The 18245-nt window shown below is 38.3% G+C and overlaps 1 protein-coding gene across 5 annotated transcripts in view; it reads left to right on the top strand.

Annotated features, from left to right (window-relative positions):
- gria3b (glutamate receptor, ionotropic, AMPA 3b) overlaps positions 1-17574 on the top strand; it is an 88202-nt gene extending 70628 nt beyond the window's left edge. Inside the window, exons 13-18 of one of the 5 annotated variants that reach the window (XM_075481148.1) lie at positions 7339-7586; positions 8360-8500; positions 11384-11404; positions 12374-12488; positions 13991-14238; positions 15765-17574. In XM_075481148.1, coding sequence (XP_075337263.1) covers positions 7339-7586; positions 8360-8500; positions 11384-11404; positions 12374-12488; positions 13991-14236 — 771 coding nt within the window. In that variant the 3' untranslated portion in view covers positions 14237-14238; positions 15765-17574. Of the gene's footprint in view, positions 1-7338; positions 7587-8359; positions 8501-11383; positions 11405-12373; positions 14239-15764 lie in introns of those variants that run through there. The other 4 variants (XM_075481145.1, XM_075481144.1, XM_075481147.1 and 1 more) reach the window with 4 other exon arrangements.
- The last annotated feature ends 671 nt before the right edge of the window (positions 17575-18245 follow it).

Genomic DNA, 18245 nt, shown 5'->3' with positions numbered 1-18245 from the left:
ATTGAGGTACTCATTCTTACTAATATTCAGTTGAACAAGTGTATTCGATTAGAAGCACTTGGCTGATACTTTCCTTCTTATTTCAAATGGAAGCAGTAAGAGTGGAACGCCTCGTCATCTTTCTTTCTTACTGGTGCAAAAATTAATGTTGGGCTCCTCATCGCTCATGCAGGTGTTTCTGGTTGAAATATCCCATTTTCTTTTGTCGTTTAGGATGTAGTGTCCTTTGAACATACAGTTTATTATCTGACAGAGACAATACGCCACTCATAAAGTGTGTCTTCATTTGGGAACGTAGAGAAATTTTCGAAGTGATCAGAGTTAGTATAGATCCCCCCAGAAAGCCCAGATTCTGATGCTCACAACCAACTGGGACAGCTGTCCTGGGAGCCTGCTGACGTGCCCAGCAGAAGCCTGCATCACTCGAGGCATTTGGCAGTGGCTTACTACCAGCTCTTGGCTCCTCTTCCCCAGACTACTCTGCTTGTTTGGACACCTTCCTCTCCTAAGGTCTTAAGCTTGTCTGTTGCTTTACCTTGAGACAGTAAGGGATAGCTTCAAGCATCGTGTTACTCTTCCTCAGCGTTGCAGCTGTCAAGCGCCACTGCACCTCCGCGGTTTATTTCATCCCTTTAATTCCTGTCACGGATTTTTTTCATGCAGTCAGTTGAATATTTGCGTTTTGGATGATTAGAAAATGATGAGTTGTACCATTGAGGCCATGTTTAGCCTCTTGATGAGGTTTGTTTCATTCAAAAGCTTGGCTCAGTTACATTTTGAGATGTACTATATATTGAAAGAGAGGCTGGATCAGAATAATGCCATGGGATGATAAAATGAGCTGATGTGGTTGCTTAATTACGTGTAAAGACTGGGGTGAGACCATCAAAGACAGCCACACTGCTATCCCTTCATGCACCTCATTTAGCAGCGTAACAATGAAAGAATGATAATTGCATTGAGAAATGAGACCACAGCATACTTTTCTCCTCTCCTCAAAAGATTTTACATTACCCAAAGCCTCAACAGTAACCATCATGCATCTTACTGATCTGCAGGTGTGGTGGAGATGGGGGACAACAGCTTGGGTGCAGCCACCAATACATTTTACTAAGCATGAAAATCAATTTCACGTCTCAGCTATTGTGGCGCACACTGTCGCTTCAGGATGGTCTGACACAATGTTTAATAAGTAGCAATTTATGCAGAGCAGACCTGCATTAGAGCAGGGTTGCATGAAGAGGAGCCAGCAAGGAGATTTATACAAGAAATCCTTATGTTACCTTGCAATCAAATGCAGCACATTGTAGCCCAATTCCCAGAGCTCTTGTCACTTTGTGTTTCAATACAGTGCTGAGTAAAGGGTAGGCTTCTATAAAGATTAGAGCCTGTTTGCATAAAAGAGAAAGCTGACAAAAGAGCGCACCGCAAGATAGGCATAACCTCTGAGGAAAATCTCTGTGCTCCAAGGGCCGATCTTTAGATGAGAAGCAGTGGCAGGCACAGAGGAGCCACAGGAGTCCAGCAACAAGCATCAAAGACGAGCAATTGGTATTCAGGGTGTAGCATGTGGTTCTTCAATGACAAAGAACATCCCCAATGCCTCAACTTTCATCTCTGCATACTTGAGATACAGGTAGTCCTGGCACACAGGATATTGGACGGAAGTGGTGATGTCTACAAACAAAATGGAAGGGAAGTTGAGTTGAATGAAATGTAGCAGTGGGGTGTTTGGAGATGGCCTTTCGATGCCCAAGCAGTGGAGCATACGTGGGAAAGGCTGTAATGAAAGCAGCCATGCGATGCCAGAGGGAGAATAAAAAACAGGCTGCAGTTCGAAGGGCAGCGGGCAGAGGTCTGGAAATGCTGCGTAACTCAGAATCAATACAGATTAAGTGGTTATTTAGCAAGAAGGGCTCAATTTCCCTGACTTTAAAGTTTAATCACTCATCTCTTCTTGGACATTTTAATGAAAGACTTGAAGATTTTCAACCAAAACATTTCCAACTGCTAAGGTTACCAGTGATCTTATACAGAATTTCAAAGTCATTCTGTTTCCTTTTTGTCCTCTGCAGCACTTAAAAGACACTGCAAAGAAATACCTGCAGAGTAGCCTGATTTAATGTAATGTTTAATGCTTGTTTTCTCAGGCAATTATAGGCGAAGAGTGTTTTCTTTTGTAGGGTTTTGCTTTTTTGGTAGGCCATTTTGCAAATCTACTGCAGATAACAATTAATATTTACAAGATCCCTTTTTTTCCATAATACTTGAAACAGAAACGGTTTGCTTTAGCAAACCACAGTCGCCTCAACTCACTTATGGCCTCTTCTCTTCTCTTCTCTTCTCTTCTCTTCTCTTCTCTTCTCTTCTCTTCTCTTCTGAAGAGAAAATCATTTTACTAAGCAACCTTATACAGACATTTTCACAAAATGACTACCATTATCTGAGAGCATGAACAGGGCACAGGGCTTAACGTGAAGTTTTGTATCCAGCAAATACAAATAGACAATGTCTCAAAGCTATATGGTCATTTATTAGCACTTAAAGTTTAAGTACTGGCACTTAAGTAAAGAAAAGATCCCACACACAATCTTAAAACAGCTAACATTGCTAAATATTTCACTTCAGAGTTAGTGGATACCATAAAAGAAAAAAGCTGGAAGGACCGGTTTCCTCCTACCTCCGTCTTGCTCAAGGCAAGTCCTCTTTATTTATCGTCTGCAGGTCGACAAGTTTGAAAATCAGACCTAAGTTTGACAATTACAAGACAGCAGGAAACTTATTGTTTCAGGCAAATTTGCAGTTTACACACCTACACGGATGATGTAGCAGTGTCGCTGAGATAGGAGGCTTGACTGTTTAAGTAATCCATTGTGAAGACAGCAACAATGTAATTGCCGTCGAATGGTTTGTGTGTGTGTGTGTGTGTGTGTGTGTGTGTGGTTGGGGTGGGGGCTGTGGTGCAAATTATACAATATAAAATCAAGTTTCTTTTCACTTTTTCCAACAGATAAGAAATTAAGCCACTCTGTGTTGATTGGCTTGAAGTTCATTTAGAATACAGTGATATGTTCTCACAGGGCCATTATATGATGAGAGGAAGGGCCGCATGTACAAAGCTGTATTTATGTAACTGTTTAATTGCCCAACAAATTGTCCATTCATTGCTCATGGACTTGTGCAGGCCTTGAGTGATAACATTTTAAAAGGAGATAAGAGAGATGAGACTTTCAGTCGTCAGTTGACTATTACTTTAGTGTTATCTATCTATATATCTATCTATCTATGATAGATATTTATATTAATATATATATATTTCTTTTGTTCGATAGTCAAAATATAGATGTAATTAGATAGTCATTTGCAGATATATCAATGCTAAAAGTGGCATCTTTATCTCCTGCAGTAGATTTGATTACTCACTGGCCCATATGCGCACACTGACAACCACACGCACACACAGGCATGCTTGTCAGTGTGCACATTTGGGCCAGTCAGTAATCAAATGTCTTTTTCCCTACAGGGCGCTTTCTTGAATCTTGTTTTCTTCCACTATGTCTGCTGGAAGCATCTCAGCTGTGATTTTTCCTGTGGAATCGGCCTATTTAGGTTTTGATTGCATTTTGTTTCCGCTCTGATATTGACTCCAATAAATTGACTCCATAAAGCACAGAGGCAGCAGACTCTGTCGTCACTAATCAATGCCCAGATCCATTCTTTTCTCTTCATTTGAGGAGGCCTCTAGAGTTTTCCAACTGCTGAGCACATGAGCCCTGCGACTTTGGAGAAATGTCCTCCAAATTGATGTTATTTGCATGATGTCTGACACATGAAAATGTTATTGTTGACAAAAACATCACATCTAACTGCTTCTTGCTCACCCTCTCTGTTGTATTTGCATGAAAATGGAATAGCTATTACCCCATCCTCAGTCTTTTCAATTTGAGAGGGGAACATTCATCATACACATTTCTATATTTATGTAATGTGGCTGTCTCATCTTATCCTCACCCATGGCCTGATACGTTGTGTCAGATGCCTGCAAACAAATTGTATATAATTGAATAAAGCAAGTGAAGTGTTTCGATAAGGTCAAGGTTAAGCTTTTGTTTATTAATAGAAATGCAAAAGAGATAGATATACTCTTGTTATGGGGACTTTAAAGGCAGTGATGTGACACCTGATTGGTCAGAATGTTTGAACACACAAAGCCATGGAGATTGGTACGTATTATTGGTATTATTCAAATGTACTTTAACTTTAGATAAGGAGCTTATGATGCACCATCTTATGTTACTTTTTAGTTGTACACAAAACTAAAAATACCAGAATATAGTGAAATTTATCTCACAAAATGTGCAAAAGAAACATTCACAGAGAAAACATGTTATAAGCTATAATCTCATACTTTGCACCACTTTAGCCCGTTGAAAAATGATGTAGGACTGGAACTGGTGATTCTAAATTGACCCGAGGAGTGAGTGTGAGTGTACATGGTTGTTTGTCTCTGTGTGGTTCTGTGATGGACTGGCGACCTGACCAGGGTGCCCCCCACCTTTCGCGCAATGACAGCTTGGATAGGCTCCAGCCCCCCCACGACCCTGAACTGGATTAAGCTGGTGTAGAAAATGGATGGATGGGTGGATGAAACTGCCATAACCTGAAATGAATAGAAAAATATCTAAAGGAATGAATAATGAATAAATAGGCCAATAAATGCTACTTAAATGAAGCCAGAAATATTTTGTGCAGTAACTGTTTTATAGAAAATGTCATGGCCCGACGAGATATCAACACAAAAAAAAAGAAAAAGAAAAGAAAAAACACTTTTATCATGAAAAAAAAAATTAAAAAAGAAAGACACTGGAGAAGACACCGTTGCTACACAAAGCAGATGCTACACAAAGCTATGAGAGGAATTGAGGAGAAAGACATTGGACCAGAATAAACAGATTGGATTTTACTGCTGGAGAGAGCACAGAGGAAAACTAGCATGACAGACAGATGCGGAATTAGCTTCATTGTTGCTATCGATAAGTAATAAGCTTAGTTCTCTTGTCCTGTTGCATTTGCTTTGTTGGCTCTGTTGGCAAAGCTGCTGATGTGCGGGTTTAAATTCATGAAAATAATATGATCACAATCATTTCTCCCTCCGTTATGTGTAGATTCTGTATCTGAAGAGATCAAAGCTGGGGTTGATTGCCATAATAAATAATGAAACATCTTTATATACTCCAGACATTTACTTTAGTGCTCTATATCATGACTAACAGGAAATACACATTACAACAGCTGGGTGTTCATCAGTGTTATGTTATTCATCAGAGACTGATGTCATTATGTGTTATTTGTATTGTCTCTGTCTCACAGATGAAGCCTCAGTGTAGATTACATTGCACATAAATTGACTGCACACATAAGTCACATTCAAATCCCTAAAAAGTGTAAAGGAAAAGCAAACTGTTTTACAAATGAATTACAACATTTATGTTCTGTTTTTTTTTTTTTGTTTTTTTTTCGTGAGCCTGTATGAAGTCTTATTCTTGTGAAGTTCTGTAACATTACCCTAGCTTGTCTTTTTGACTTTTTTATAGCCTCTGGATTTGTTGTATGTCCGCCTCTAAAAATGACAATGAATCCATGTGAATAGCTGTGCATGCGCAGGGTTCAGACAGAGGTTTGTTTTACCATATCAGTGTTTCATCCCAAAACTGTAGGGGAAGCCAAAGAGCAGAAAATTGCCAAATGATCTTGGAATGCTCTCACTTGCTGTTTGAATAGTGGCCTAAAAACAGTCAATCATGCAGCTTAGTTTTCTTGTACTGTGTCAAGAAAGGTATCACAGTCTGTTGATATAGTGTTGATTTGTAGCATTGCTGCCAAACAGGGAGGATTATAGTATCATTTTGCCATTTCCAGTTTTTAGGTTCAGTTTTGCTAAATAGGATCTCTGCACAGTTTAAAAGACAGCCCCCCCCCCCCCCCTCATTTGTGTAATGAAGTAGAAATGCTAATAGAGGAATAAATGTATCTAGGTATGATAATAAATAGACAATTGATAATGATAATGTAAGGAAAAAAAGAAGAAGATATCAATAAATGAATCATAAATTAGTAAATAGATTAAATAGAATTGAAAATTAAATAGCAAAGCTAATTTAAAAAAAGGTATTAGCACAAAGTTAAATTAAAATATAGTTCAAATAAAGTAGACATTACATTAGTATTTTACAATCTACACTTTTTTGGCTTCATTTTAGTTGCATGTGTTGGCAGTAAAGAAATAAAAAATAATCCAGTCACATGGCTAAAAAGCATCAAAATCAAACTCATAAAAGAATTATATTGTCTTTTCCGGACAAATATCTGTATGACTATTCATGACTATTCATATTCTAAAACGAAAAACACTGAATGTAAGTATATCTGACATATAGAAGTGTGGATATAGATGGTGTCTCCATATTTCACACAATGTAGATCTTTTAATGCCTTTTTCTGGCCCTTACTAGAAGAGAATATATTTAATTATGTTTAGTCTTCAGCAAAACATGATACCACTGGGGAAGTATGGCTAATCACTGCCTGGACCAGGATCACACCAGGAAGTGTTTCATGCCCATGCCAAAATAAATCCAGCGGCATTGAATAATTTAATTGATGCTTATTTTAGATAGAGCCCCACTCCCCCAGATTTTACAGTCTTGCTAAGCCTAACCCAAGGCACTGGGGAAATGCTCGCCTTTGTCCCTTTTCATGGGTTTCCTTGTCGTTCACTTCTCCTGCTTCTTCTGCACAGTCAAACTTGAGATATTTCATTAACCATATTGTTGAAATGAATGACTGTAATAAGTTCTACAAGTTCATTTTCAACTATCTGTGACAGATCCCCTGCAAGATTTTAAATAAAAAGATCATTACCTGCAATTCACTGTCACAAAAGATGGATTATCAAGGATATATTTTGCAAAACAGGTCCACAAATGCCATATTTGCTTCCAAAACTCAATTTGCATGCATTACTCAAGGGTGATGTGTGATCCTCATTCAGATTCAGTGAATTTGAGTTGTTACATATTTGAATAGTCTAATAATACTGGTGAGGAGAGATGGATTTTGTAAATTCTTGTACTTGATGATCATGTAGAAGTCCATCAACCATATTTCCTGGAAGTATTTAAAGATATCACACAACTACTTACCCAGATGTCTATAAATACTTCACAATGACACTTTAAATCATGTGATCATGAAGCACAAAAATACTACAAAACCCATCCCACAGATATGTTTCTGGAAATCTAAACTACTTCTCTTCTCCTTTTCTTCTCTGCACAGCGATCCAAAATAGCAGTGTATGAGAAGATGTGGTCATACATGAAATCCGCTGAGCCTTCAGTTTTTGTTAAAACCACACCTGATGGTGTGGCCCGAGTACGAAAATCAAAAGGCAAGTTCGCCTTTCTCCTCGAATCCACCATGAACGAGTACATCGAGCAGCGAAAGCCGTGCGACACCATGAAAGTGGGAGGGAACCTCGACTCTAAAGGCTACGGTGTGGCGACGCCCAAAGGCTCTGCATTAAGGTGGGTGGAATAATATAACAATATCCCCCATGTTGTTATAGTATTCCACCTACCCTGATGTCCCCCTGTTGTCACTGTCCTCTTTTTTCCTTGTTTATTTGTGGACACAGAGGTAACGGTAGTATGCTTTCTACTGTACTTGGATGCAAAGGTTATTAAGTAATACTTAATGTTTTTCATATATGTACTAGGAGCTGCTGTTGTGTGGTAGAGGAATCGAATCCAGATAATAAGGCTGAAGCTTACAATCATTTCATGTTTATGTCTTTCTTACTGCTGCTTTTCTCTCTCCTTCGATCTCTCCTTCTGTCCCGTGTGCTGTCCTACCTGACTGTTGTGTTGTCACATTTAATTTAACAGTTCAATGGTTTTTCAATTTAGCCTTTAAAAGCTGCGCTGTCACTTGTGACGAATGTTAATTGCATGATGTTTGTTGTTGTTACTTTTCTTCTCAATGACAAGTGTCCCCATCCCGCACACTTCAGTTCTAAACTACGTAACCCTTCACGCCACCTTTTCCAAGATTTAACACTGTCTCTATCTTATATGAGCCTTTCTTATCTCTCCATATTCCTTAAATTCTTAAGCAATTTGTCCTTTCCTAGACCATTCTGATTAACAGGTAGCAAGTAGTCTGTGCATAAGCCCCTTTTTGACAGCGGTAGTCTCACTACCATTACCTATTCTTATGATGCTTAGTACAATCATTACTTTGCATTAGATTTCTCACGGACCTGTGCATTTTCTTACAAGTTATGTTTTATCGTTTCAAGAAATGCTGTTAACCTGGCAGTTTTAAAACTGAATGAGCAAGGCCTCTTGGACAAATTGAAAAACAAATGGTGGTACGACAAGGGAGAGTGCGGCAGCGGGGGAGGTGACTCCAAGGTCAGCCTCGATGTCACCACAATCGGGTACCATAGTGCAGAGTAATCGGCAAGGCTGTTTCAACAACCCAACCTTAACCAAACCAACTCCTGCCCCAACCACTGTCGCTCCAAGGCAGATTATCAAATTTAGTAATAGTCTTACCAGATGGTTTAACAGCTCAGATCAAACAAAGGAGCTCTTGGTTAACCAGCAGAAAAATATGATTTTTGATGGCTGTGATGTCTCCAGTATGATGCTTTGTAATTATTGACAGTGTAGTGTTTTCTGTGGGGGAATATGGCTGCCTTGCATTTGTGAAAGGATGAGTTTTGTTTATTCACTCTTAGACATTTGCAGGGCAGATCATGAAATCTAGCAGGGCTTCATCTGTATAGCTTATTTTTCAAACAAGCTGATGAAGAGATGTAATCCAAAAAGAGATTGCCAATGACATTGCATTAAAAAGGCCAGAAACTCTATACTTCCATATCACAGGTCAGGTTTATAGTAATCCTGTAAAGTATGGCATTGCAGCACTTGGCTGCACAGCTGCTTCGTATCCACGACTCTGTTTCAGAGCTGATGAGCTTAGAAACCAATTTTCCTGAATGACAAAAACTTCAAAATGGCTGCTCAGCCGAGGCCGACAGGGAAGCGAGGGGAACAGCGGCGTCTTGAGGGGACTAAGCATTGCAGGCAAACGTGAGAATTCTAATTTTAAAAAAAGGCTTCTAATTTCTTTTTAATGAGTGACCTGATAAACCACCTGTGGTTTTATTTAATGCAATTCCTCCTTCAACACATTATTAACCCAGCTATAACCCTTTTGACCAACAGATGTCCTTTTTTTCTCATTTTGTCTGGGTTTTAGTGGTGAATTAATTTGTCATTATGGCAGCTAATAGCTAAAAGTGTTAAATCTGACTCAACCATGACACTTGGGCATGATTACATTAGGTGCAATGTTCACAGAATAAGGCAGCGAGATTATATCTTTACAATGCAGGTCAGTTTCATGACAAATTAGGCATTTCAGGACATACTTCGGCTAGATTATTGTCAAGCTGCAGGCTGCTATTGTGCCACTGCACTCCTACTGGGATGTTACCTGTCAAGTCAACCAAGACATCTCAGATTTATTTTATTCTGTTATCTTTTTTCTGGAGAAAGATGAATTGATATGATGGAGAAAAAAACAACTAACAATGGAGTTAAAAAGAATTTAAATACGCCAATGTTTTTCCATGCTCTGGTGAGTTTTCAAAATGTTTGGGTCATTTTCCTGCCATGAAATTTTCTCTTTCAGCCTAGAAGAAAACAAAATCTAAAATACACATTCAAGTGTGTATTTAACTACTTTTCTTTTTCTCTACTGGACATTCACTAACGTTTGCACATACTAGTTGATGATCGTAGATAGACACATGCTTGAATGTGATGATTTCACCATGACCATCGACTATTTAGGGACGTTTCTTTGGGTATTGCAAGTTAAATTTGTACACTATTAACCTGTAGTTTCTTACTTTATTTACATACTATCATTTCCATATATTACATTAAACTATTCCATATAACGCTAAAGGAGACTGCTGGAACATATTTATGAGGAATTTAACCTTTCACCTACACATTATTTTTGACGCAAAACAACTATTTTTGAGAAAGTCAACCAAGTTTGCTAAAGGTTTGAAAACTTGAAGATATACATCTTAGATTTTTATACCTATATTTTACATGAGATTTAATTTTGTATGAACATTTCTATCAATCTTTTTTTACCAATTTGTTCCACATTTGATACAAAGTTGCACACTTTCATTCATGAGCCACCATTGCAGGCTATTTATGCTTAAAAGTTCAACAAAGTCAATTTCTCTTCATCTTCATGCACATACATTGAGCCATTAGTTTAGCTTGAGCTTGCAAGCCACAATGAGGAGGAAGAAATATAACACTAGCCCGTCTGTCATCAACAAACTCCAAGATTAGCAATCCACAAAACTGCCTCACTCCCTCTCAGATCTAATACAACAGTAGCACAACATAGTTCCTGTATGAAACAATAGTAATCAAACATAACAAAAAATAACCTCATCTTACACCAGCTGAAACCACCTGTGGCCTTGAACCAATACAGATGTCCAGAAAAGTTTGCTATGAAATAAGAGAACTATTATTAGCTGATATCTAACACTTACATTAAAGTCAATCAGAACTTTTTACATTGCATTTTAACTCACTCGTGAGTGCCCCTGTGTGATAGAAATCACAACAAAATGTGACAAACTGACCAGAGCTCGGCAGAGCAGATACATACGTATCTACTCCACAGGTCTAATATTCTGGATCTATACATCATACAGCTTTAACTTTCACAAGACTAAGCTCTGAAGTCATTTTTAACTAATTTGTTTGTACCATAACCAAAAATTGAACCGCAGCAATTCATCTCTAGAATAACATCACTAGACCGAGCATCTTGAAAAACACATTTGATTATGACTCAGACAGTCACTGAGCTTAGGACACTTCACTTTTGCTACTCAGAGCATTTGAGAATCTTGTCTCTTGTGCTGTCATCGATCTATTGCCATGCACAGGTATGTAGTGTCTGTTTGTTTTCTGGCTTGTCTTGACTCCCAAGGACTCAGTGGAACAATGGAAAAAAGCAGCCTGGAGTGCTGCGTTCCAAACAGCGAACGTCTTGGCCCGGTCCTGCTCACAAGTCCATGTTCCAACAGACATCAGGAGATGCACGCAGCTGCATGCACATCCACTCGCACACAGCCTCATACCCTCAGGCACAGCACACTGCAGCTTAGATTGAGTTTCAGACACAGAGCATGTTGCAGGGTAATTGCATTGTTAATCAATGTCTCTCCAAGTCAAGACAACAGTCGGGTCTTCACAGTCCGTTTCTCCAGATTGGCTATGAGGGATATACAGTGCTGTAATCTTCTCTCAGTGCATTATGCATTGCACGGATCCCTTCAGGGGATATTGTTCCCAGGGAGTAGTCAGGTCACTCATTTATTGATGTACTATTTTTCTTTGCCTCCAATTTGCTTCTCACTTCCACAAAGAGATTGATCTACACCACAAATGAGCTACAGGCCTAATTTGATGATAGAACATGATCTTTAGCTAGTTTTTGAATAATTTGTCTTTTCTCCTGAAGTAGTGCAATGAAATATAATGCTAATTTCTGTTGACATACAATGTTATGGGTCATATAATAACTTATATGCAACTCGCATTTGATTCCCCAGCTGCAGGTGACCACGAGATGAATATTCCACCAATACTTTTCAGCTTTGTCCTGCAGCTTGGAACGCTCCTCTGTCACTAATCTGCCCTAATTGGAAGATAAGGTTTTCTTCGTGATATATTGTAGTGGAACACGCAAGAATTAATTAAGCTTTCACTGTTGGGCATAGCTTATTAAATCGGAAATTGGTTGTAACACTGCCAGAACTGACTGTTGTCATTGCAGTGGTATCCACCACAAGAGTTAACTGACATTCTACATTGAAAGATATGATATCTATGCTTACATTTTTCTGTTTGATAAGACAAAGCTCCTGATGGAATGAACTGCTGCTGAAAGCCAATTTTCCCACCTGCCCCTAAATGAATGCATCTTGATCTTTATGATACTCAAAGACATGCAGATTGTACGCTCGGTACCTGCTTGTCGCCCTGTTAACAGCGTCTGCCGATTACTCAAAGCGATATTGGTAGGTCCTGGCTTTAGACTAGGGGTTATAAAGGTAATAGGTAGAATGACTGCTCTTTGTGATGATGACATAGCCAGGTGCCCTGCTTTATCGCTTTGTAAAGTATGTAGTAGTTTAAAAGTTGAATAACATAAAATAACATAATATAATGTTATTTATGTTATTTCCCACGTGAAGAACTCCTGTAAACCTTGCAGTATTGAAACTCAGTGAACAAGGCATCTTAGACAAGCTGAAAAACAAATGGTGGTACGATAAGGGTGAATGTGGAACCAAGGACTCTGGAAGTAAGGTCAGTCGCTGCAGGTCTTTTGTACTGATTCCAAATTGCATTTTGACGTATTGTTCATATGCAAGCCAAAAATTCTCTACCATCTGTAGTATGCATTTTGTTTATTTGCTACACTTAACTGTTCTTTTCGTAGTGTCTCACAAGTTCTGCCACAAGCTGTAACGCAGTTTCTATGTGGCTATAACCCAAGGCACTGCTTCCCCAGATTAACTTCTTTTCTATTATGTTTTAGAAAGGAGACACTTTCTGATGCATACTTAACATATAGAAACTCTATCATATTTTGATTTTTCATTCTTTTGTGGAAACTGTAATGATAACACTGCGGGGAAACTGCACAAGTGCCTTTTAGACATATTATAATAACTGAATCCCAGCAGTTAACACATGATGATAAATGCTATTTTTGCTCATTTTCATTCTTGACATTCATGATACTTTAACCATTATGCTGCTGTTTCTATTTACCAAACTGTTAATGAAAATTTGATTTATTTGTGTTCTTACTAGTTTGCATCAAGATGTGTCTATTAGATTCCTTGACCTCCTGTGGTGTGATGAACAAGCAAACCATCTTATTGTGATGAGTTACGCAAATTCAGCCTCTCCGAGCGGTGAGAGCACCACAGGGTGTTCTCTAATTCCTGCGGCTTCTTTGAGAGGAGGTTTAGAGGCTTTGTTTGCACATTACAGTTGTAAAGTTGAGGAATGTAATAAACCCACTAGTTAACCCTTTGAGATCCAGACAAAGTTTTAGATTACAGCTTAGGGTGGCTAGATAGCTTTGAGGTATCTCCGTCCTCATAGGGTTAAACTGCAAATAGTAAAACTCTAATGAACAAATTTTTAATGAATATGTTTGGTAGGTAAGCAGCAGCAAAATGGTTTGATATTTAGTGTTTTTTTTTTTTACTTTAATTGAGCTATCATTCATTTACTATTATTTTGACTGTACTGTATGACAGTGTTGCTGTGAGAGTTATACGTACATGTCGCTAAAGAGGATTGAACAGACAGGGATTTTCAGAGCTGTCGACCTATGCGATACTGACCAGCTTCCTTATATGGTCAAGAGCAGAAGCCATTTTAGAAATATTTATATGTAGCCTTAGACAGAAAAAAGCTCTACATTCACCAGCAGGTCAAACAAAAAGTGTCGGCTTCTTTCTCCTTAGTGGAGAATGATTTAAATATGGCTGACTTCTTATGAATTTGTGATAATTGTAGGGGAATCATTTCAGTCAAATGTATAGCCTTAGTCCCTCATTACACGTCTATTTATTGTTGCTTGATATCTAGAATCTTCCACTAGTGAAGTCAGTAAAAAAAAATTAAAAAAAAGAATGATATCATATGATAATTTACTGCTTAAGCAGCTTTACTGTTGAGTCGAGACAATTCAATGGAAGGCTAGGATTTAAGGACAGTTAGAGGACTGAATTTTGTTCTGTTGCCCTTGCTCCACTGCAAAACTCTTAACTGTGTTATTCATTTTCTCTCAGGACAAGACAAGTGCTCTCAGCTTAAGCAATGTGGCGGGTGTCTTCTATATTCTGGTTGGAGGGCTGGGGCTGGCCATGATGGTTGCTCTGATAGAGTTCTGTTATAAGTCACGACAAGAAACCAAACGCCTAAAATTGGCCAAGAATGCCCAGAATTTTAAGCCGGCTCCCCCGACCAGCACCCAGAACTTTGCCACATACAGAGAAGGCTACAACGTTTACGGAACTGAGAGTGTGAAGATCTAGAGGTATGTCGCCTCTCCTGACTGTCCACAGGGTCCCATTTCCTCTCATACCAGGGAGAGTAAATTATTCCGCTAAGCGTTTGTTGTTTGTGAAATTGTTTATGGTTGTTACGTTCAAAACTAAAGACATATTTCCAGTAAAGTAAAAACCAAATATATTGATTGTGCCTTATGACATATAGTTTCATGACTGTGCCTCAGGCTGTTATTGAATGCATCTTAGATCACACAGGTGGGTGCTGTGCAGCAACAGGTCTGTTCTCTTAAACTTCGAACACTTCAAATACACCAAAATATCCCTTTTTTTTTTTTTTTAAATGAATTAAAAATGAATTGATTGACTTGTGTTTTTTGTGGCGGGGTCACTCACTGATGAAACACACCATGTATTAACAGTTTTATGAACCTTTAAGCAACTCATTTTAATTTCCTTACTGTGTTCGGCACGTTGCGCTTACGTTGGTCTGTCTGCTGGAAAACACCTACATACCTCAAGGTGAAACTGTTGAGAGCAAGTGGAAATAACCAAAACATTGGAGCTTCAGGTCGTAATGTAAAATAAGATGAATCGAAAGATGCTGAAATGCTCTATAGAGCTGAAGGAATCTGCATTAATAACACTGGTGGGTTCATCATTATGAGTGGCCTCTGTCCCATTGCTCATAGTAATTTGATCCAATGCTAATATAATTGCTAATCATAATGAACTTCTTCTTTTACCAGAAACAGAAACCACATCACACAGAACACATTCTGAACTGTTTTTAGTACTATGGGAATTTAAGTTTCTATGAAGGAATTACAATCAATATTTCCATCAAAATTCACTGGAATTATTAGACCAGTGGGAAATTGTACAATAATACTGAACAGAACAAAGCACAGAATTAAATGTTCGCTTTGTTTTTTATAAGTTTGATTGTGTGTTTTTATTCCCTTTTAAATGTGCGTGACATGTTCAAATATTTTAAATGCCACGGAACATGTTTTCTCAATCATCGCATTACTTTGAGCGACGGAATCCACTGACTTAGAGTTTTCTTCCCGGGAAATAAGATTTTGATTATTGTCATGAGACACATCTGTAGGGTGTTCTTTTTTTCTTCTTCTTTTCTCTGTGCTCTTGTAGCTGGTTTGAAGTGGGCAGGACTCAGTTGGAAAATGACAATGTCATTTATGTCAAATAGTCAAAATCTGATGGCATTCGATGGGGTTGTTTGCCTTTGTTGCCCATACTGTCAGTCAAATCTGATCAAACAGCACAGTCCTGATGAAGAAGATTTTAGTTGAATCTTTTGTAGCTTGTTAGTCGACGAGAGTTTGAAAAGTTTGAAAGGTCCTCAAACCGACCTGTCGCGAGCTATAACAATGGAGTAAAAAGAAAAACAGGACAACCCTCACAGTCACATATCTATTGACGGATTGCTTAAATTTGCAGTCACAATTTCAACATCATAATTGCAGATGTAAGCTTTAACATGGTAACCCTGCTCTTCCCATGTTTTCGTTTGCTCTGCATGCTGACACAGGTTTACGATCCAACTCCACTGTCCTCTACAACTGTGACTAAACATCTAAAAAGGGCACAGGATCACGGGGATTGCGCTTCAAGCCAAATCCTCTCGGGCGGACACGGCACGATAATCTGCAATGACGACACGACTGGACTGGTCATGGGAAGAGCCGATGAGGCTCCCTCCTCTCAGTGCCTTATGGAACTCTGAGTCCAATCAATGCAACTCATTCACAATGATATTGCTTTTTGCTTGAAACTCATACAAAAAAGAAGAATGGTGCAGTTAAAAAAAGAATATATATATATATAAAAAAACTGTATAGGCATGTATATATATATATATATATATATATATATATATATATATATATATATATATATATATATATATATATATATATATATATATACACATTTATATATATGTATATCAAACATGAATGAGAGAACTAAAGCCATCATTTGCAACCCTAAGCACATTTTGAAGTGCCAGCAAGATGAATCTAATTGGTTTCTTGTTAACTATGATCAGATTACTCTTCATCCTGCTACCAGATTTTCACTGGGTCTGTGTGTTCAAATAATTTTATTAGATCTACTCAGTGCACTGTAAGGCACTGATTATTAAATATTTGCTTTTATACTGCTGTGAGTCACCTATAATGATCATGTAATTAGTGTAAAAGATAGTAATCTCATTGGAGCCACTCAGCCCAAAACAAAGATGCGTGTTGCTTGTACTCTGAACTCTGGTGCTGCTGCCACTGTCTTCTGAGAGTTTTATGGGACTTGATGGGAAGATGAGAAGATGATCCGGTTTGGCTCACACACTCCAGAACCAGGTCATGATTCGCACTTCCAATACTGCCAAGACTGTGTTTTGTATGACAAGTGTGTGTAAAGCCTAAGTAAGGAAAATCTGTTTGTGATTTACAGTTTGTAAAATATCAAGGGAGGTTCGATGCTCCGAAGAGTCTTTCCCTGAAGTCTAGAGTCATTTAAGTCTTCTTTACATCAAAGTAAAACCAAACAAAAAGAGTCATTTAATTGTAGACTAACTGCAATCCAATTAATGGATAACAGTAATGGCTTTTTAACTGTAGTTTTTTTCGGGGGGGATTCTCTTACCTTTCTTTCTTTGACAATTGCACATTTTACGAGCTGTGGTTTGCTTTTAATTTTATTTCCTTTCATGAAAATTATAGTGTTTGGTGACTTCACTTAGTAAATAAAAATGAAAAATATATGAATACAACAGAAAATAGATTTGTACAAGGTTATATGGGGCGAGTTCTGAGGCTTAGCACATTTCCATATTGCTGTGACCATTTCTTTCATAAAGACTGTGATTCCATAGGATTTAGGAAGATACTTATCTAATCAACTGAAACTATGGGCCAATAGTTTTATATAAGAAAATAAAGAGACAACGTGAAGAAATCAGAGAGCAGGGAGAGAGATATGTGTACATTTAGATGAATGAGAATTATTTATATTACAGGATGACAGATTGGTTTTCCCCTTTTCCTGTCTTTTCCTTTTTTTTTTCTAAGAAACTGCATGTGAAATCAGTGATGCTTGACGAACTCTGCTACTCACGAACTGACCCTAGGTCAGTGTTATAAATCCAGCCCTGGTAATTCTTTTGTAAATCAGTTTCACCTTTATTCTTTTTAGCAGGCCTAACCCTCTGCAGAGACAAAAATCGCCAGGCACAGTAGTGGGTACAAAAGAGCAAAAGATGCATGCATAATTTGCTGAACCTCATTAGAGGGGCACTGTACAGAGAATTTTAATACATTTTGTAAATAAAATGTACAGAAAGGGTCCTATCTTTGTGTGTGTGTGTGTGTGTTTTTTTGGTGTCTGCCTGCATTGAATAACCCAATATGGAGGGCTGTGTGGCCTGAAGAGATTACAGGATCACGTCTCAGCTCAAATGAAACGCACAGTACGTTTTAACTTGAGCATCCTGCTGTTGGGGTGTCAGTAGCCTGAGCAGACCCCATGCAGACAAGTGCAGAAAGTGGGGTGAAATTTACCCATAATGGTCCAATATTGAGCTGTTCTTCAGTATAACGGTGTGTGTATGTGTGTGTTTTGGATCATTAGTGAGCACCAACTGCTTCAATCCTGCTATCTAGCCTTGTTGATTGAGGGTTCCATTGACAGTTTCATCTGACATGTGATCTTTCTTCCCTCCTCTCTCTTCATAAGATGCTTTAGGACTTGATCAATAATATATTATAACCCCCGACTGCGAACAAAGCATACTGCACACACGTGCTGCATCAATTATGATTCCATCCCAAGTTTTAAATTTCAGTGACATATTTCAGGATGCTTTCAGCAGAGAGCTCTATTTAAACTGTCTGTTCTTAATCCCATACATATACTAACAATAGATTTCTGTTTGTGTCACTCTACTAGTCTTTGGGTCTGCATTGTGTGGTAAAATGAATTCCTCCTTCTAGAGATCCAGTCTGCCACAACT

The sequence above is a fragment of the Odontesthes bonariensis genome, chromosome 13 (genome assembly GCF_027942865.1).
Source record: "Odontesthes bonariensis isolate fOdoBon6 chromosome 13, fOdoBon6.hap1, whole genome shotgun sequence".
Classification (NCBI taxonomy): domain Eukaryota; kingdom Metazoa; phylum Chordata; class Actinopteri; order Atheriniformes; family Atherinopsidae; genus Odontesthes; species Odontesthes bonariensis.
Note: the sequence above shows the minus strand (reverse complement) of the source record. Positions and strands in the feature narration are given on the sequence as shown.